Genomic DNA, 21,584 nt, shown 5'->3' on the forward strand with positions numbered 1-21,584 from the left:
ATGAGTTTATAGCAGATTTATTCACAATTGCCCAAAGCTACAAGCAACCAAGATGTTCTTCAATAGGTGAATGGATAAACAAACTACTACTGTACATCCACACAATGGCACATTACTTAGCGATAAGAAATGAGCTACCAAGCTAGGAAAAGATACAGAGGAAGCTTAAATGCATATTGCTATATGAAAGAAGCCAGTATGAAAAGTCTACATATTGTAGAAGGGAAAACAATAGAGACAGTAAAAAGACCAGTGGTTGGATGTGAGGGAGGCATGAATATGTGAAGCATGGCGGACTTTTAGGGCAGTGAAACTATTCTGCATGACACAGCAATGGTGGACACATGACATTATACATTTGTCAAAGCTCAGATTGTACAGCACAGAGTGAACCCTAATGTAAACTATGGATTTTGAGTGATGATATGCAACAATGGCTCATCAATTATAACACATCTACCAACACAAATGCAAGATATTAATAATGGGGAAAGTGGTGGTGGGGTATGTGTGTGGAAACTTTCCAAACAATTTTCTGTAAACCTAAAACTGCTCTAAAAAGTGAAATAAAAACATTTTAAGAGATTTTTAAAAGTGTTCTAATGTAAAGAAATGGTATACAATACATATGAAATAATTATTACATAATATAAAATCAGACAAATATAGGAAAACTTAAAAACTCAGTGATATGGGACTCCATAAATAGCAATACTACTTCTGGCTAGGAGGATTATGAAAGGACTCAAGGAAGGTACTTCCTTGGACAAGTGCATAGAAGGATGGGGTAAACTTTCAAAAGGTCCAGAATTCTAAGTTGAGGAAGTAGTGTGATAAGAATACGAGAATATGTATCTGAGGAAAATGAGAGCATATTCAAGGAGTGAGTCCAGTTCAGATAGAGAATGGACAGTAGAAAGAACTAACCAAAGCTAGACATAAAGAAAAACTAAAGCCTTAAATTCCTTCATAAAAACTTGAGGTCACATGGCAACAATTAAATTAGGAACAGTCTGCTCAGGGAACAGCTGTGCAGCAGTTACAGGCAAGGTAAAGGCCTAGAAAGAAGACATAATCAAAGCCAAAACACCACAAGAGTGATCTAATTATTGGCTGAACCCACCCAGGGCACAGATTTCTTCCTAAGACAGGCTGGAATTGCTTTGGTTTAGAGGAACCAAAAACTCCTGATGGGAAAACTAACTAGAAATCTACTAGATTTAAATATCTATGTAGCATCCACCTCAAGTCCACTCTAGAAGTATAGAGACTATTCCTCATGAACAAATAAATAATATAATTCATTTCCCTACTCATAATTGTTATACACACTAATACTTCTATTCTGTAAACCACAGAAACAAAATGAAACAAAATCTCCAGGCCATGGGTGTGTAAAGAAAATCCCAGTTTTTATCTTTGACTCAGGAATCTTGTTTTCATTCCTTTACCCCAAGAAAACATTTATTGAGTCTTTGTATTCGCAGTGCATACGTTCCACTTAGGCCCTGTCCTGGAAGAAACATGCCTAGCTCCTCAGGCTGTCTCTCACCATTTACTCCACACACAGCCTGGAACACAGTCAATCATGATATATCTGGAGAGTGAACAAATGCAACGAATGTGAGCTTAAGAAGTATTCAGTTTTGCTGGTTTGCTGTTGCTTCTTCTATTGTCTCTGCTGTTATTTACCTATAATTTATCTTTCTCTTTGCAGTGTCTAACCTCATCAGGACACGTGTCTCTCACGTAAGATAAAGCAATGCTTTCAATATATTCCTCTTGTCTCATACCAGGCTCGCCTTCTCCAGAACTGTGGAAATCAGTGCACTGCCAGTATGAAGCCCATCCTGTGGGCCCTTGGTGTGCTGCTCTTTGCACTCCATCAATGGTCTAAGGACAGTTCTACGGCTTCCTGTTCCAGTAAAAACTGCATCACAGCTCCATGTGGTCTTAGAACTAACGGCCTCACCACTATCTCAGAAGCCACATGAACACAATCTGGTCGTACTGCCAGTACTGGCCACATGCTAGCTGTCAGAATGTTCCATTTGGTCTCTCGAATCCTCAAAATTATGTAAATCCCACTCGTTTTGTCCTTCTCTGATAGCTCTGAGATTAGCTACAAAAAAGTGTAGCTTCTAAGGACATGTGGCTGTGAGTCAAAGGAGCCGCTTGGACTCCTCTTAATTCTTCAAATCTGAAACTAAATGAAAGATTCTGTACGTGTGCATATTATCTGTATTTTCTTCCTGTGGAAAGGTTCTATAACTTTTATCTGATTCACAAAGGTACCCTGACTGGGGACGGCCATATAACTTCTCACCTAGACTGGTACATTTTGGACAGTGAAAGGGGGAACTAATAGGTTAAGCCATGACAACAGGTGTTAACCTGGACTGTGCCAGGCAAACAAAGATATATGGTTACCTAACCCCAAAAGGTTATTTTCTCATTTTCTCTTCTGAAAATATTCCTTTTCTCCCACCACAGAGAGGCAAGGTGAAAAACAGCTATACTTAGGCAAAAATTCTACTTTATGTTCAAAACTGTTACTATAGTAACAGAAACAGAATTTTTGGTCCTTTTCAGTCCCTCAATCTTTGGTTTAGAAATTCTATCTTGCAGTCTCTTAAGTCAGCAAATATTAACTGAATATCTGGTTCATAACATGCATTGTCCTAGGTCTCAGTGATCTAGGAAGTGACCACAACAGACCAAAAGCCCTGCCCTCGTGGGGTTTACACTCTAATGGGGATAGCAGGCTATTAAAAAAATAAAAATAGAAATACATAGTATGTAAGTGCTTTGGAGAAATTCAAACAAGGTAAGAAAGAGTTAGTTAGGGGGTGGGGCAGTAATGGGCAGGGCCGTTTGCTAAAGAATGGTGACAGAAGGAAGTATTCTATCAAATTAGACCAGAATGCTTTAAGGAAATAAAGATAGAACTTTAAGAGAATAAAAATTAGAGGATGGTTGGCTCAATAGCTTATGAATTTCTTTAAATCACTGGTAAATTCAGGAATCGTTTTATCACATAAATTTACCATCCGATTCATTTACCATCCAATATTTACACATGAAAAATATTTTTTTTATTTTGAACACAAAAAAATATGAGGAAGATGTGCAAATTGAATGACACTAATCAAATCATCTATACATTCAAAATTCATAATTTAAAACAGTGCGTAACTGTGCCACAGTGATTAAATTACACGTTGATTAAATTGGCCTCCTTATTGAGTTTGATGCTGGAGTCTCTGGAAACCATGCCAGTCAAATATACAGAAATATGTGGTATTCTTAGCCTCAGAGTAGAAAGTAGTCTTTCTAGAGACAGAAAGACAGTAAAACAGAAAATGTCCACAAATAGAAGATGCCTATTTCAACCACAGACAAATGTCCACATTCACATAAGTGGTAGATAAATAGCTTTTGCTCAGGGAATATTTTTAGCTATAAGCCCTGTAGGAGATTACAATCACATTCACCTTTTAAATCACTGCACCAATTTCACAGACACATAGTTATGCACAGAGGCGTTAGACGAGATGCTGGCTAATGACCACATCAAGTTACTAAATGCATTCATTAACTTGCTAGCATTATAGCTCCATTCCCAAAGCAGTATTTATGCCTTACCAGGGATGTTCCTGAACAGCAAGGTAAATAGAACCCAGCCTCTTGAAATAAAATGTTAAGCCATAGTAGATATTTGGGAATTGCTGTTTCAGTATAAATAGCTAGTAACATCATAGTGTCTACGATATAGTCAGATTAACCCATGAAGCTTTTCAAAGTCTTTACCTGTTGAGGACATCAGCCCTATCCAGTGGGATGGATGCCTTTGTATACGGGGAGTAGTGTTGGCTAAGAAATTAGGACCTCCCTCCTCCGCTCTCTCACCGAACTATTTACCACCAAAGCTTGTTTCACTCACATTACAATGATTTATTGACCTTTTCTCTTCACTATTAGATTGCTAAGTTCTTCAAGCACAAGGATGCATTCTTATTTACCTCTGGATCTCCAGCCCAGAATTCCCAATGGCAAAACAATATACTTTTGTGGAATGAACGCTGCCTGAATCAGTTGGGTGGAGAAGGGACTATTCCATTTCTCAGTTATGGGGACAACTGAGCACAGACTTTGATTTCTTTTTCTAGATAAAGATTAAACTTGCTAGACCTAGTTTGGACCAAGAACCTGGAGGATCCTAAACATAAATAACTATTTCCAATTAAGGCAGAAGGATGCTAACTCTGTGCCTGCTATGTATTATAGAAAACAATGTTAGAAATTATCCAACATTCATTTACACATATAATTGTCTTCCTTCTTCCAAAAAAAAAAGGAACCTAGGGGCTGGCCCCATGGACTAGTGGTTAAGTTCAGCATACTCCATTTTGGCAGCCCAAGTTGGATTTCCAGGTGTGGACCTACAACATTCATGGGTGATCATGTTGTGGTGGCAACACACATACAAAATAGAGGAACACTGGCACAGATGTTAGCTCAGGACGAATCTTCCTCAAGCAAAAAGAGGAAGATTGGCAACAGATGTTAGCTCAGGGCTAATCTTCCCCAGCAAAAATAAAAATAAAAAATAAAAATCTAATTTTGTAGAGGTATCCTTTCCTGTCTCACTCACCATGCTCTAAGCCAGCTGTATTTGCCACATTTTCCCTTGCCAATAAACCATTTAGGCCTGAGTACGTGACAGTGGGCACAAGGGGAAGTCTAACAGGAGGTTGCTGAGAAAAGTTCCTTATTCTCATAAAGAAAAATAAAGTCAGCTCCTTTTTGTGCTTATGGATGATGTTGAATTTGGATATCATTCCTGAAATTGTTGTACTGTAACCATAAGGGAAATTAGCCTAAGAACCAAGCAAACAGAGAGGACAGAGTAAAGAGAACTATAGAAAATCTGAGTCAGACGCTTGATAAATTAAACCTAGATTCTCTTCCTTTGGACTTTTGTGTCTTTTCTTTTTCAAACCAATATATGATTAAGCTGTAAAAGGTGATACAACAGTCTATAATATGATCCTGTTTATGTACAAATATTTTTATACATGATGTTCTAGGTGGATACAAACTAATCTTTTAGCTGTGGTTATCTTCAGGGGAAAGGAGGATTATGAAGGAGGTACTTTCATTTTATACTCTTCTGTATTACTGTTATGAGAACAAAACATTGAAATGGTTCTGGAATTCAAATTTAAACGAAAATTTAAGTATATTTTTATATTGCATGCATCACAGGCGCTAATCACTTTTCCCAGTTTTATTGAGATATAATTGACATACAACACTGCAGAAGTTTAAGGGGTACAGCATAATGGTTTGACACAATATATTGTGAAATGATTACCACAATAAGTTTAGTTAACATGCATGATCTCATATAGATACAATAAAAAGAGAAGCCAAAAAAAGAAGAAAAAATTTTTTCCTTGTGATGAGAACTCAGGATTTACTCTCTTAACGACTTTCACATATGTCGTGGAGCAGCATTAACTATAGTAACTATACTGTACATTACATCCCTAGTAGTACTTATTTATCTTATAAATGGAAGTTTGTACCTTTTAACCAATTTCCTCCAATATCCCCTTCACCCACCTCTGGTAACCACAAATCTGATCTCTTTTTCTATTAATTTGGGTTGTTATGTTTTGTTTTGTTTTTTGATTCTACATATAAGTGAAATCATACGTAGTTTTCTTTCTCTGTCTGATTTATTACACTTAGCATAATGCCCTCAAGGTCCATCCATGTTGTCACAAATGACACAGTCTCCTCCTTTTTATGGCTGAATAATATTTTCATTGCGCATATTTATACCACAACTTCTTTATCCATTCACTCATCGATGGACACTTAAGTTGTTTCCCTATCTTGGCTAGTGTAAATAATGCTGCTATGTGCATGGGGATGCAGATATCTTTGCAAATTAGTGTTTTTGTTTCCTTTAGATACATTCCCAGAAATGGGATCCCTGGATCATATGGTATTTCTATTTTCAATTCTTTGAGAACTCTCCATACTGTTTTCCTAGTGTCTGTACCAGTTTACATTCAGACCAACAGTGCACACGGGTTCCCTATTCCCCACATCCTTGCCAGCATTTGTTCTCTCTTGTCTTTTTGATAAGAGCCATCTGACAGGCATGAGGTGGTATCTCATCGTGGTTCTGACTTGTATTTCTCTAATGACTGCTGATGTTGAACATTTGTTCATGTACCTGTTGGTCTTTGGTATATCTTCTTTAGAAAAATGTCTATTCAGGTCTTTTGCCCACTTTTTAGTTAAATTATTTGTTTTTTGCCATCGAGTTACATGGGTTCTTTACATATTTTGGATATTAATCCCTTATCAGATTATGGTTTGCAAATGTTTTTTCCCATTCCATAGTTTATCTTTTCACTTCGTTGATGGTTTCTTTTGCTGTGCAGAACCTTTTTAGTTTACTGTCCACTTATATTTTTTTATTTTCTTGCTCATGCTTTAGGTGTCACTAATTACTTTAAACAATACCACTAATCAAGCAAATAAACAAATGAAGATAGACAGATAGATAGACAGACGGGTAGACATATAATTTATTGATTCCCTACCATATTCCAGGCAGGCATCTTGCTGAAGCAAAAATAACAACTGTGAGTGTGGTATTATTTTTCTTTATTTAAAGGTAGCCTTGCCTTGTTCAGTCTTTGACTCTAGTCTCTTCAAAGATAGACTGCCCTGACAGTACTTAAAAGTGTAATCACAGCGTTACATCCTAATTGCTTGATTCTCTATTTTAATGCAGACTTAGGATGTACCGAGTAGTAACATACTTGAAAATGGATAAACAATATCAAGGTTTAAGTAAACTTCACTTTTTTCCAGTGAGTCATTAGCCCAGCCATCTGAGAAACTTATTTTTAATAATATAAAGAACACAAGCTATACTACATGAACCACATGCAAGGTTTGTCATCCCTTTCTCTTTCCTCTACACTACCCCAATTCACTTTCACGAAGAGAAAGCAAAGGGAAAAAATCAATATGGAAATAAAGCTCAATCAGGGTGAACACAACATTAATCGTTTCGATTTTTGGTCCTTGGCCTGTCTGCCTAACAGCTTGAACAAAAGCCTTTTAGATGTAGTACCACTGAACATATACCAAAATACCAGAAGAAGAAGGATATAAAAGAAATATTAAGATCCACTTTGGGGGCGATCAATAAATACTGAAAACTCAGCAAACTCTTCAGAGAATAAGTCTCTTAAATGTAAAATGTGTGTGAATCTATGAATTGATATGTATATATAACATAGACTGAAATTAACATTGATTGGGTTTCAGGAAAACCAGACTCCTGTCAAACCAAAGAACGCTTTTCAGACCTTATTCAACTGGATTTCTCTGATTTTCACCTGATCTTGTCAACAACACGTTTCTGAAACTCTGTACGTCTGTGATGTAGTGGGTCAAATAATGGCACCCCAAAGATGTCCACAACCTAGTCCCAAGAACCTGTGAATACGTCACATGATAGTATGTTGCTGGCTTTGAAGACGGAGGATGGCCACAGCCAACGATGTAAGCTAGAAAAGGCAAGGAAATGGATTCTTCCTAGAGCCCTCAGGAGGAATGCAGTCCTGCCGACTCCTTGATTTTAGCCCACGGAGACTGATTTTAGACTTCTGATCTCAAGAAGTGTCAGATAATAAATTTACGGTGTTTCCAGGCATCAGGTATGTGACAGTTTGTTACAGCAGCCGTAGAAACTAACACACACAGCTTCTGTGGCTATTTTCTCCTCATTCTCTTCTTAACTCTGTTTCTTCCCAGAGGCTTCCATGGAGTCCTCCTCCTCTTCTTCCCAGTGCTTTAATAGGGATATCCCCTTGAGCTCTTCCACTGCTCTTCTCTCCTTACACAGATACTCCATAATAAAGAGCTTAAAAGCATAGGCTTCAGAGCCCAATGGACGTGGAGTCATACCCCAGTTCTACCACTTGCTAGCTATGTGATCTCTTCAGCTACTGTAGTTTTCAGCCTAGAAATTCTATTTTTTCTTTGAATAATTTTTCTTTGTTGCATATTTCTATCTTTTTCTTCACTATAAAGATGTTTTTCTTCATCTCATTGGACATAGTTATAATAGCTGCTTTAAATCCTTGTCTGGTAAAATCAAACCTGCATTATCCTTGGTTGTCTTTTCTCTTGAGATTGGGTAACACTTGCATGTTTCTTTATATGTCAAGCAATTGTGGACTGTATCCTGTCCCTTTATACTGTCCAGATTCTGGATTCTGCTATATTCCTCTGAAGAACACTGATGTATTTGTTTTAACAGAAAATTAACTTGGTGGGACTCAAACTGCAAAGTACTTGGTGGTATTGCAAATCTCAGTTCAGTATTGTCCTTAGCCATGGCGAGTGAATTGACCTCTGGCCCCCGACACATGGTTTAAGCAGCAGCCAGAACTTGGGCAGATTTTAGGCACAGAATTTGGGGCGCCCCGTCTCTGTATTTCTCTTTTCCAGTATTATTTCTTGACTTTCCAAAGGCCCTGAATTCTGTCTTCAGAGAAACCATGTGTTTTCTTTGGGAGTTTTAGCTACCACTGAGCACTGACCTCAGTCCACCTTCAGGCTAAGCCTTAAAAATGGGAACCTCATCTACACCAAACCCATTTTCCAAGTCTGACTCCTCTCCAGAATCTGCCTGCTTTTATTCAACTCTCTAGAGCCTTCAGGTAATTGGGGGGTTTGTTGTTGTTTGTTTGTTTTGTTTTTAATTTTTGCTCCAAAGTTTACAGTTGTATTCTCCAGAAGGCCAAGTCTGGTAGGAGCTTGTTCAGGCATACCCAAAGCAAAAATCATAATAATATTGATAATGGCATAGCTACAGTGCTTCCTATATGCCAGGACTGTTCTACACACTTTAGTTACATTAACTTAGTAGATTCTCACAACAACACTACGAAGGAGATACTATTATTTCCCCCACTTTGTAAATGAGAAACTGAGGCACAGAAAGCAGCTTTCCTGAGATTACCAGGATGTGAACTCAAGGAGTTTGCTCTAGAATCTGTGCGCTTAAAGATCACTATGCAATACAGCACAGATCTTCTCGAACTTCATCTTCTGCTCTTGCATTTATAGAAAATGATCTTGAATGCAATTACTTGCCTGAAACTGGTGCATCAATGTTTGATAAATGTATTTTTTAAAAACTCATTTATGGTGCTTCCATGTTTCAAAAATGTATTTTTAAAAAACTCATTTACCAGCAAATTTAGCTAGTTGCTTCTTGATGTCTTCTTAAATACTCTTTGAGCACATGCTTGAAAAAGGCAGAGGGTGTATTAGAAGAATGGTGCAACTGTATCACTAATACTCCACACTCTATAACTTCATTTTTCATATAAAACCTAGACATGTCTGATTCTTATCTCTGTTAATAATTAAGTCACTGGAGTATTTTTGTACGTTTAATTACAAGACAGTCTATAATTTAGTAATATGAAACATTCTTAGGACTTCATATAAAATAATAAACCATTTTAGTAAATTGACACATAAAAATCATTTTAAGAATATCTTTGGACATGTTATGCATTGTCCTCCTGGCAAGCACTACTTTCTATTAGAATTCTGAGGAATAGCCTAATGAGATCAAATTGCTCCTTGGAGAAAAATTGTAAATGATTTTTATATTAACAGTTTTAATATTATTTCTGCTTGTCTTAGAAATGATTACAGAAGGCCAAGGAAAATTCAAAGGAACGACACATTCCGCATACCCAATTCCTTCCTCCTGCTAACACTATAATTACATGTATTTCTATGATAATGCACATCAAATTGTATTATAATTGTTTTTCTATACCTGCACGAGACTGTGAACTCACTGATGACAAAAATCACTTATCATTCAACTTTCTATCCACAGAGCCTTGTAAAGTATATCTTATAAATGTTCAAAAAGTTTGCATTAAGTAAATGAAAGATTAGAACTGAATGATGTTATTCATAAGTAATATTTATAATATTACATTCTGAATGTTATAGATATTTAAAGCATCAACTGTAATTTAGATTATAGTAAACTACCAATAACCTATAATATTGAGGAAAATATATGACATAAATTGAATGAATGATCCCAATCACAATCACCTAAATTATAAATTTCAACCTACTTCCTCACCAAAGAGCAGAATATAAGGGGAAAATGTTGGTTTAATTTTTGTTTTTTTCTTGTGTCAATCTACAATACCCTAACAACAAGAGACCAATAGCCAAGTGGCCATAAGCCAAAGATAAAAAAGGCAGGGTCCCAAGTCCTCTCAGAAACAAGTGAACCAATAGACAGAAAGGACAGTCACTGTTATAATTTTAAAATATACTCTCCTAAATAGAATATACAAGTAAGCCACTTAACATACCCACAGCATTAAATAAAAGCAATGCCTTTTCAACAAATGCTAATTATTAAAAATATTATTTGGAAAAGTAACAATTTTCAATAAACTTCATGGACTCCAAAACCAAAGCTCTTTCCACTGTACCGTGTCACTCTCAGGTTGTATCCGGGCTCCTGTGAAATGGAGTCCTTAAATTAAACTAGACATTTAAATATAAAATTGTATGGAGAAAGTATTCATCAGAAATGTTTGTGAATTAAATAAGGTATAATAAAATAAATAGCCAAAAGCATAGGATCATCTAAATTATTAAACTTTACTAACTAGAACACACACGGAAATACAAAAATGCTGTCATTGACTGTATTTTGACATAATTGTGTCATAATTAAACTGGCAGAACTACATGCCAGAAACAGTTGGGATACTGGAGGAGAGGGGAAGCGGGGACTGGACCCGCCAAGACGGCAGAGAAGGAAGCTGCCAAGGCCGTCAAGGAAAGGGTGGCTAGGGACTAGTGACAATCCGACCAAGGGAGTATATAGGTATGAGATAAAGAATAAGTGAAACAATAATAACAGCCACCGTTACGTGTATGCTAAATAGTCTATACCCACCATCATTCATTTATTAATCACTAAGCCTGATGATAAAGACTCACCTCCGCTAAAGCCACAGGGCGAGCACATGTTAGAGCTGGTATGCTGGAGCAGCTCTCTAAGACCACCCAGCCCTGCTTCTAGCCCTACGCTGTCTCGCCCTCTGCTATCTCACCAACAGGCAGAATAAATCTGAAGAGTGAGAAGAGACAGACAGAGGTGGATTCACTAGCAGACAAGTTATCCAGAACCACACAAAACTCAGGGGCAAGCAGAAGGAAGAACAGAAGCAGGATGTGCAAACACTGGAGCCCAGACAAAATTCAGCCAGAGGATGGACACTGCAAACAGTCATTGTCTCCTCATTGTATGCCTATTGTCTCCACCCGCAGAATTCTAAAGGCTCCATAAGGAGCTACTCACACAAAGATAAACAGATCTTGGCCTATTCAATATTGATACACTTTGAAGAAGAAGAAAAGTTAAATGATATTCAATGGAACCAGAAACACCACATCTAGGTCTCTGTCTTAGCACATTTTTTTATTAAACAGACATTTTAGAAAATCTCTTCAGATGAAGCCCTTCAGAATGCTTTTTGTGCCACAAAAATATTTGTTATTTTACTAACAGTCACAATAAGCAATTCTATGGGATCAAAACTTCATAAATTAGGTAATATTTTTTCCTGTTTAATGTTACACATCTCCTTTTGTTATCAATAATTTTTATGATTTGTTTTGGCACAAACAATGTTGGGAATTTCCTGCTAGATTTCCTGCAGCTTTATGAAAACCATGCATTTAACCAGTGGGACCCAAGAATACAAACAAAATGGTATTTAGCGACCAAAAAAAAGGGCATGATTCTAGATGGAAATTTTTTCCTTATCATGTCAAGTATGTTGTATTGCCATGTGGATATCACAGCATTCTGGACACTAAATAGTATCAGTATTATTCAATTTATTGAATTACATAAAGAATTCAGGAAGAATTATTTTTAAAAAATCAAGGCTTCATAAAGAAAGTTAATTATGAAAGTGTGGGGGAATCAGGGAATCCACAAGTTTCTTTTTGATAAACTGTTAATTTGTAAGGAAGGAAATGATTTCGTAAAAATGAGCATTACCCTGCTGACACACTTCATCCTACTAAAAGTAGATCTTCCTTTAAGCAAATTACTGCATGTAATTTATTAAGTTGGAGATGACAATTTGCTCGACAAAAGGATTTAAGAGTCCCATAATGAAACCAAGAAGACAGAAGGAGGCACTAGGAAAGAGGATATGGATCCCTGTGGAGTCCCAAAGACTTGATTACTACAAGCGCCGGCAGCATCCATTGATCGTGAATAATCAGACATGCTATTTAGCCAGTCTGCACTATTACGATTAAGACAGTTGTTAAATTGGAAAACTTCTATCCCTATTGGTTAACAGTCGTGGCCCCAAGTCCTGAGTGCTCTCTGACCGTGACTGCCTCAGGGCTCCTCCAGAACACCCCCAAATTGCTCAGACCATCCCAAATCTCTCTAGGACCTTGCCTCTAGCATTATCGCAGAGGTCCACGCTGCTTAATTGATGCCTGTCCCAAACTAGTTGTTAAATATTTTGAATATCACCCCTGGTATAATCAAAACTTCTCTGCAGTCTAAGAGAGAATCTTTCTTTCCCCAAAATTTAATATCCCTTTGAGCTATGTGACAATGGTTTCTTCCTAAAAGTTACTTGTCTAAAACTGAGATTCAGCTCAATAAAATATGTTCTTTTCCTGTAGGAGATTTTTCTCAATTCATATTTTTTAATTAATGTCTTATAGCAGCTAAGCTGGGCTTTATAAAATGGTGTTCCACACATCACATAAATTACGACTTGATCTTTAATAGAAACTCTACATGAAGAACAACTCAAAATAAAACTCAGTGAAATAAAAATACTTGGAAGGTCCAGAAATTCTAACTCTGAATAAATATCTTAAAAACATAAATCCTAAAATAGTATTACCAACAATTCTTATATACACAGAAAATTTAGAGCTTGCCTAGTCCAACCCCATGATTTTTGGGAGACAAAACATCTTTTTCAAAAGTGTTAAATTTAGAAAAAGCAGCTTAACATTATAAAAATTACATTTATGGCCATTTAGCCATAAGTTGGTATCTATAAAGATAAGCAAAATGACAATACACATTTTCCTAGATGCTAATGCAAAATAAAAATGATTTTTCCTTGTAAAGAGAGACTTGAATTTCAAAGTCGATATGTCTCAGTGATGCTTAAAAATCAGGAGGGGTTATTCCAGGTAGAAAGGAAACTAGATGCATTGGAAAATGTTTTGCTCCTCTTACATTTAAGCCCACTCTAAAACTTTGCATTAAAGAACAAAAATTTTAAAAGAAACTTTATACAGTTTGATAAAGTAATTTCAAACTTTGTTGTAACCAAAAATGAACTTGAAAGATTAAAACACACATATTCAGATCTTTCGTAAAATGAGTTTTTAGTCTATATCAAATAAAAATCACTAAAGTTTCTCCTCCGTATTTAGTAGTAAACTACTAAAATTTTAAATGAATTTAGAAGTAATGCAGAAATCAGTTAAAGTCCTAAGCTGTGTGACACTAAAATTTTTAAAACTACAAGGCTAATGAAAATATGTTACATCATAATTGATCACTTGTTTTCTGTTGAACTGTGCATTATCATTTTTTCATCTCTTTGCTTATCCAGACCACAACAACGACTGACAACAGTAACAGCAACACATAGACCAATAACAGCAAAAGAAGATTTTCAGCTTCCTTCCTGGAAATAGTATAGTTTATGAAACCATATACTGCGGTAATTATAGTACCAAAAAATAAAACCAGGAATCAAAAATTTGACGATTCATTCTCCTGCTTAATTCTAAACTTTAATGAATTGGCTAAGAATGAGTAGTAGCCCAATAATCAGTCATACCAAGGAATAGCCTGGAAAATAATTTAAATTACCAAATAAGCTTTCAAAGAAAAATGTCTGCATTAGGAGACAGATTAAGAATTTCAATTTTCAGAAGAAAATGATCAGCTGTTTGCAAAATTGCAATCGACTAAAGCTGTATCACCATAATTTTGTTACTTAAAATATATGAGTGCCATGAAATTTTACATGCCATAAAGAAGCTTAGAACATAGTCACATGGTTAGAGGTATTTGAAAATGAAATACAGATTAATGACAAATAGCCATGCATAAAGCAATTAATCAAACAAACAACAACAGCTCTGAAAATGGAAGAAAACACACAAATGCTCAAAGAAAGATTCTGTTTTAAACCATAGACATAAGCATAAGGTTCAATGACACAGATCACCTTAAGGTTGGATTTTGTTTTTTAAGTTCTCTAAGACATCACAGGTCTGGGAGATAAAGCAAAAAGTCAAACTTAAGGAAATCACAAGGAAAAGGCATTGACTTCTTTCAGCAAGAAGAAAGTCTCCAATACTTGTGAATTAAATCGTTCAGACAGTAGCTGAGATCATTAAAATACTGCAAGTCTAGATAAATTAAGTACTTGCCCCTTCTGACTTCTCCACCGTGTTAGCCAGCATCTCCTGCAGGGCCCGGACGGAGAGGGACTGTTCCAGCACAAAGGTGCAGATGGAGAGGTCTGGGGGGACATTCTGTGAGGAAAGAGGGAAAGCCATCATTGTCATCATCATCATCATCAAGTGTCCAGACCCAATTTACCTTATTACATTTCAGTTCCTTTCATAGAAAAAGTAAGCGTACTTGTGAATTATCTAATATGAGTTCCAAAATCATCAAAATACATTGTCTATACTGCTCACACTTAATCTATTTTTTAATTTACGGATAACAGTGGCTACCCATTTATTGAGTGCCTACTCTGATAGGCATCGCACTCAGAGCTTTATCATGAACTCCTGTGGTCGTCTATGGGAAGGATTATTACTATCACTGTGTGGACAAGAAAATAGAAAAGTTAGGTTACTTCTCCAAAGTCACTAAGTTACCAAAAATTTTAAGCCAGGATTAAAAAGCCAGATTTCTCCGACTCTCAAGCATTCATTTATAACCTACCAAGCAGTCAGTTGATTAAAAAAATAAAAAGGAGAGAAAAATACTTGCCTCAAAGTAATACCAAAGTTAATCAAATAAAAAATTGAATTGGTACAAAATATTCATTTACACGAGCTTCTCCTTAACCACAAAGATAACAATGCCTTTGTTTCACTCAAGTTAGCATCATATTTGGCCCCTAACTTGAGATATGGTCATTTTACTTCTGTTCTGTGTGTGTGTGTTGCTTTATTTTCCCAGTCATCCTTTTTCCCTTCTCTTTCCTTCCCTCAAACTTTCACTTCAATCAATAAAATCATAAATTCTGAAAATCCAAGAAGGTATCTACCAAGGAGGTGAAAGACGCAAGATAAGAAATGATTGGCGAGTCAGCAAGAACTCTCCTGATCAGGAACAAATATATTACCATTTCTATATGCTTTTGCTTTTGAAAAGCATGATCCAGCAGGCCATCCAGCTGGGTATGGGAAGACACTTAAAAGAGGATTTTCATAATAGAAGAACATTATAAATATATTAAGCACAAAATGCAAGCAAGAGCATGTCTTCTTCATAAAAAGAACATTAGGAAGATAAATTTGATCACCTGATGCAATGCATCAAAATTACAATTTATAATGTTTAAGTATTTATTAAGTTGAACCACTACCATTAGAATGATTCTTATCAGCAGAGAATAATGTTTTAAGGTTTCAAGGAAAGATTAAGTACCAGGGATCCAGAATTAAAGTTAAAATTCCTTTATGGACGAAAGAAGCACAGAATCAGGCAACTAAGCTGATTATACTCCCATGATCCTTTCTGGCACTCATGTTTTGTTTTGTTTTGCTTTGTTTTTTCATGAACTTTTCTTCTCTGGATTGCTCTATCCTATCACTGTCTTCTGTACCCCCAGCCCAATTTCTTTCCATTTCTCCTGATACCATCTCAGGCAGCAGTCAAAGGAAGCTCTCAAATCTGGGTACAGCTACTGTTTTTATACTCTGTAGTCAGCCAGACAAAGAACTTCTTTCCAAAATTCTCAGATAAAAGACTAGCAAAAGAGATTCACTTCTACTGTGAAATTTGGGAATAAATGCTTTTAAATTTAATTTTTCTCAGTTCTAACTATACTAACTACAATTGCTCAGATCAAGATAAATGCTACTAAAAGAAATCTGCTAATGGAAGTGTTTATTTCATTCATATCCATTTAAAACGTGAAGGTTTGGGAGATACACTCTGACACACAGTGCTGGCAGAGTAGTATGTTATTAAATGATGTGCAAGTGAACCAATTCTCAAAAAGAAAAGCCTTCATTTGTAGCGTTTACCCATTTCTGTGGTGTAAATATGCCCATGATTGCTAATTTCAAAGTATCAAAGTTTACAAATCAGCTCATGAAATTCCTACATATCTAACAATTGGCTCTCATTAGTCTATAAGAGCCATTTCCAGCACACCGCTGGACTGAATTCAGATCACTATTCATTAACTGCTTTAGAATCAGTATATTATAACAGTTAAGACCTTGGATTCTGTAAACAGATCACCTAAGCAAGAATCCTGGCCTCACTACCTAGTAGCTGTTAACTTTTCTAATCTTTCGTTTCCTTCCCTGAAAAACGGGATAAAAGTTGTACCATCCTCAAAGGTTTGGGGTGAAAAATAAAGGAGATAATATAAGTAAAGAGCTTATCGCAGTGTCAAGAACACAACAAGAATTCAGAATAAGTGAGCCGCTGTCATTAGTTAGTTTTGCATATTGTCATTTCTCTCCACTTGTGGCAATGATGAAGCACCGCTCACTTCGCAAAATTGGTTCTTAAATGGATTCTATTTTGGAGAAATAGTGTTTGAAAACAGAAATCAATAATTATCCACCTGTTTGTAACATCCAAAATATTACAGAATTTTCAAGAAAAAGCACTTTCTGGTAACATTTAAACATTTACATACTGGGTGTACGTAAATTTTTTCATGCTTCACTTTGATCAAAATTTTAGAGTACGGATTGCTAAAATACCTAACATTTATTTTCAAGATCCTTGAAAACCACATGGTTTTGAAATGAATTAATCCTGCCAAATAATTTCATTTTGCCACAGAGTAACATGCCTGGTACAGATCTTTCTCCAGATCTTTCTCCAGATAGCGGGAGTTAGCAGGAACAAATGAACAGCCAATCCACAAAGGCAATTCTCTGTCTCTTAACAAAACAAGCTGTCTCTCAACCCATTTTCTTTTGACCCATCTTTATCCTCTCTCTCTTTGCCCCCTTCCCACCTCAAAAAACACATAAATGTAATAGAAGAGCTGAGACCGTAAAAAAAATGATGTTTACTGCTTTCAGGAAAACTTAACACAAATCAGAGCTTTGTAACAGCATCTGTTTATTTTGCTCTAAAAACAAGGGTCTGGCTATTTTAGGCAACATAATCATTACCACAACTTGTTACCTCTTAAAGTAAACTACTAAAAGTATTCTTTAATTTACAAAGATATTTCTTCAAATAACTTTAAAATGTTTATAGCTATACCCTACTATAGCAATAGTATTTATGTTAAGCCTTTGTTCCCACTTCCCAAAAATTCAGTTGAGTCAATGGAAAATAAAGGGTCTCATTCATTGATCAAAGCCCCAAAATGGAGACCAAAATGACCCCTAACACCAGGCACAAGAGAGAAAGTATAAGAGTCTACATAAACATCTGTAGTGGGAGCTCCGATCCGTAAACATTTGCAAGTTATCATCTTTTCCTTAGTCTTAATTTCTTTTTACGTCAAGTCTTAACTACTGAGAAACTTAATTTTTAGAACTTCAATTTGAAAGAAATTTGTTTGCCCTTAAAATGAGGGCGCTCTCAAATCATACAAGAAACTCTCGGGTAGTATAGTGCTTCAAAATGGAACTCAGCCAAACACAAAACTAACATCCACAGCACAGCGTGGACACCTATCTGCCTCTTAAACATTACACAGAACGTTTACTTTTTATGCAAAACAGAACCAGAGAAAGTGCTTCAGTCTGTCTAAATGTCCACGTAGGCTGCCCAGAAAAGTCCCTGAAGCAGGCAGGCAGGAGGTTAATAATTCTTTTTATAGGGAGACAACACCAGTTTTATCAGGATATGTGTACTTTGGCCAAGGTATCAAACCTTAAGCCAGCAGCATGGCTGTGTGCCTTTTCTTCTTTTTAAAATACAAGCTGGTCACCATTCTCTTCTGCCTGACGCACATTATCTAATCGTAGGAGAAAAAAATTCTCAAGAATAACCACGAGGCAGCATCTGGCTTTGTTGGCACTGGAGAGTCTATGTGAAATCAATTAGATTTCCAACTGAGGTATTCATCAAACCATTTGGCTTCCACAGATCTATCTGCCTAACTCACTCAAAAACCTACTGAAACATGTCATTACCTTAACTGAACTGCACTCAATAATTGGGGACTACATAAGCCACAGGGGATCATCTCTCTCCTTATCATTGTGTAAAAATTGCATACTAACAAACTCCTCCATTTCGACATCCTGATGCCTTTGCTCATATTTTTTTCTCCCTCAGCCTGAAAAATCCATATCCAGATCTCTAGCTATGGAAAATATTTCATATTTTTAAATCACATATAAATAAAATCACACATAAAAGCATGTTCCTTGTTGAAAATTCAAACAATACTGAAAAGTTGAAAATTCTCTCTTCCGAATGTAATTCTACTCACTCTCCCTCCCGGGTGTAACCACATGGAAGTTTCACGAGCTACTGGCTGTGCATCTTTCCAGGCCTTTTTCTATGCATTTACATGCATACGTATGCTCATACAGAAGTATCTAGATTGGCTTTCCCCATTAATGGGCTCACTTTGTGCAAATTACATTTTTTAATTTACTAATATATCCTGGAGATCTTTGTCTCATAGCAGATAGATATCTACTTCATTCTTCACAACTGTTAGGGAAGCAAAACCTGCCATATTCCTCCTGAAGGCTGGGTCACATTTCCTGCCCTGCAGCATTGTTACTCAGCTTGGATCCTCACCCTCCCACCCCACTACAACCAGCCTAATACAGTCAACAAAAGAAAGTGCTCGATGTTTGAGGAATTGACCTCAGACTATGATTTCATCTATTTCTGGAAAATTAAACAAATGTGTTCATAGGGACATAGGTAGTTAGTCCTAATGATTACTTTTGTTTCTGTTTTGTAATCCTAGTTGTCTAACAGGAAGACAAGTTAATTTATGTTTTTACATCGCCTTTCAATTGTGCTCCAAATAACCTTGCCGGTAACACAGATATCTCTAAATGTATTGTGCAAATTAATGAGGTATTAAATCTTGATCATTTGAGAACATAAGGAAATGGGCAGGTCACTGTTCCAAAGAACAGAGGATTCAGGTTCAGTGCATAACTAGCCAAGGGATCCCAGGTAATCAGTCTGAGCTTCCCACCTATTAAGTGGCAAAATACTCATCGTACTTCAAAGACTTGTTCTGAGGTTCAAATAAGAAAATCAACGCATTATAAATTGGAAAATGCCAATAAAATGTCATTTTAACTGCCTAATTGAAGGAAAAACCTAAATCAGATTGAAAGCTCAGAATCACAGAGATATAAATTAAGAGAAGAGCTGCTCTTCTAGCAAGAACTGTGAAGACGGTGTACTTTAGAATGGAACAGATGGGCTGAAGTGGAGGCAGATTTGTTTTCACTCAGCCACCCATCTGCTGAGCGGCCTTTGGCAAGGCACTATCATCACTGAGGGTCAACTTCTCCACAACTATGGAGATAGCAAACTGTATCTTCTCCAAAAGAAAAGTTGTTGTTGTTTTGTAAGTTGCCAACTGGAGACGTGAACCAGGCAAAATTTCACCTACCAGATGGGAAATAATAACCTTGAAAATGTTTATATATTCTCCTATTCGAAAAAAATTATGGTGTTTTATCTCATTGACTTATCTGAAATACTGTGGAAAAGCTATATCAAGCAGGATATAAGGAAAAGCTCAGTTCAGTTTTTCCTCTTTATATTTCTTCAAAACCCCAATCATAACATTTCGCCATATTCCAGCCTAGAAATATGGTTATTACTAGACCTTCACACTTCTCCAGGGGAGATCACAGTTCTGAGTAGTTTTTCTTGTCATATTCTTTTTCCCTTCATCCCACTTTGCACCAAAGGTTAACATGAGATTGTCTTAGAGAAGGAAATATTTATCCTGTGTCAATTAATTCTTTCAAACGAGCTTTTTGAAAGACAAGGCTGAATGTGATTGTCACAGATGAAACTGATATGTCTGATTTCCCCAGGTGTAAAACCTTTGAATCTCTTCAGAAAAACTCAAATCATTCTACTTGGCATTCTTGCCAACATTGGTCCAGGTAGGGGAGGACTTATTAGCAGGTTTAAATGAGATGTAATTAGCAGTATATCACCACTACAAAGAGCCACAGCTCTGCCAATTGAGCAGTTAATTATGAAAATCCCTAGTGAATAGGTAGGGTTTCATATGATTTGTCAGTGTTCATTTTGCTCCTTGGCATACATCTTTTGTAATACAGTGTCCTTTAAACATAATATTAAGTAGATATGTCAATCTATCTTATTTTTACAATTTTTTTAACATTCAGATGACTCAGATCTATCAATGCAAACCTAGAAGTACATACACTAGTTTGACATTGCATCCCACATTATCTCTCTCATTCTAAGATGACAACAGGAATACTGTCTTGGGTCAAATCTGTTCACACACATCTTGAGTGGAAGCCACTGTTGCTGAGAACACAAGTACATGATATTTTGAAAGCAAAACAAAGGGAAAGCAGAGGAGGGACTTCTACTATGAATTAAGCCTCAAGAGAATATGCAGGTATCCTTACAATCACATAAAACCATCCAGTGGTTCATTGGATGTAGCCTCCTTTGACTGTGAAGCCAAACCCCCCATCCGTCACAATCTTGATAAAAGAACAAACCAACTCTCCAGACTCTAGATAACGGCCCATTTACCTAGTTTGCACTTAAAACACAATTTCTAGTCAGAGAAGTATATCACAATGATACAAGTTGGGCTTCAAGTTGAGAAATGTACTATTTAAAAAAGCTATGGAGTCTCACCACTAAAGTCAAAGAGTTTAGAGCTATTTGAGTAAATATTCGAGTAAATGGATGAAAAATAAAACCACAAAACAAATAAATTGGTGGAAATAGTGGAATCACTGCTATAGTTCAAGTAGCCACAAATTACTCTGGAACAGAGTTTTACTCAAAAGGGAATTTTTTAAGAATTAGCAAAATACATACATGTTCATTACGGATGCAGTAAGCAACTGGCATTGTCATGACAGCAACTAAGCAATGATAACTAAGACAAAAATAATGTATGGCCCAAGTATCTGTTGAGAATCAGATCAGTGACATCTCAGCCTTGCTCCTGTAAGACCCCAGTGAGCCACAGATAGTGATCAAACTTGGTAGATCT

General features: G+C 36.4%; 1 protein-coding gene across 1 annotated transcript in view; it reads right to left on the minus strand.

Moving 5' to 3' along the window:
• The window catches only part of RYR2 (ryanodine receptor 2), a 682,530-nt gene that overhangs the window by 438,960 nt on the left and 221,986 nt on the right, over positions 1 to 21,584 (minus strand). The window contains exon 3 of the mRNA XM_070228795.1: positions 14,593 to 14,697. Within this exon, the coding sequence (XP_070084896.1) occupies positions 14,593 to 14,697 (105 nt within the window). The remainder of the gene's footprint in view (positions 1 to 14,592; positions 14,698 to 21,584) is intronic.

Source organism: Equus caballus, chromosome 1 (genome assembly GCF_041296265.1).
Source record: "Equus caballus isolate H_3958 breed thoroughbred chromosome 1, TB-T2T, whole genome shotgun sequence".
Classification (NCBI taxonomy): Eukaryota; Metazoa; Chordata; class Mammalia; order Perissodactyla; family Equidae; genus Equus; species Equus caballus.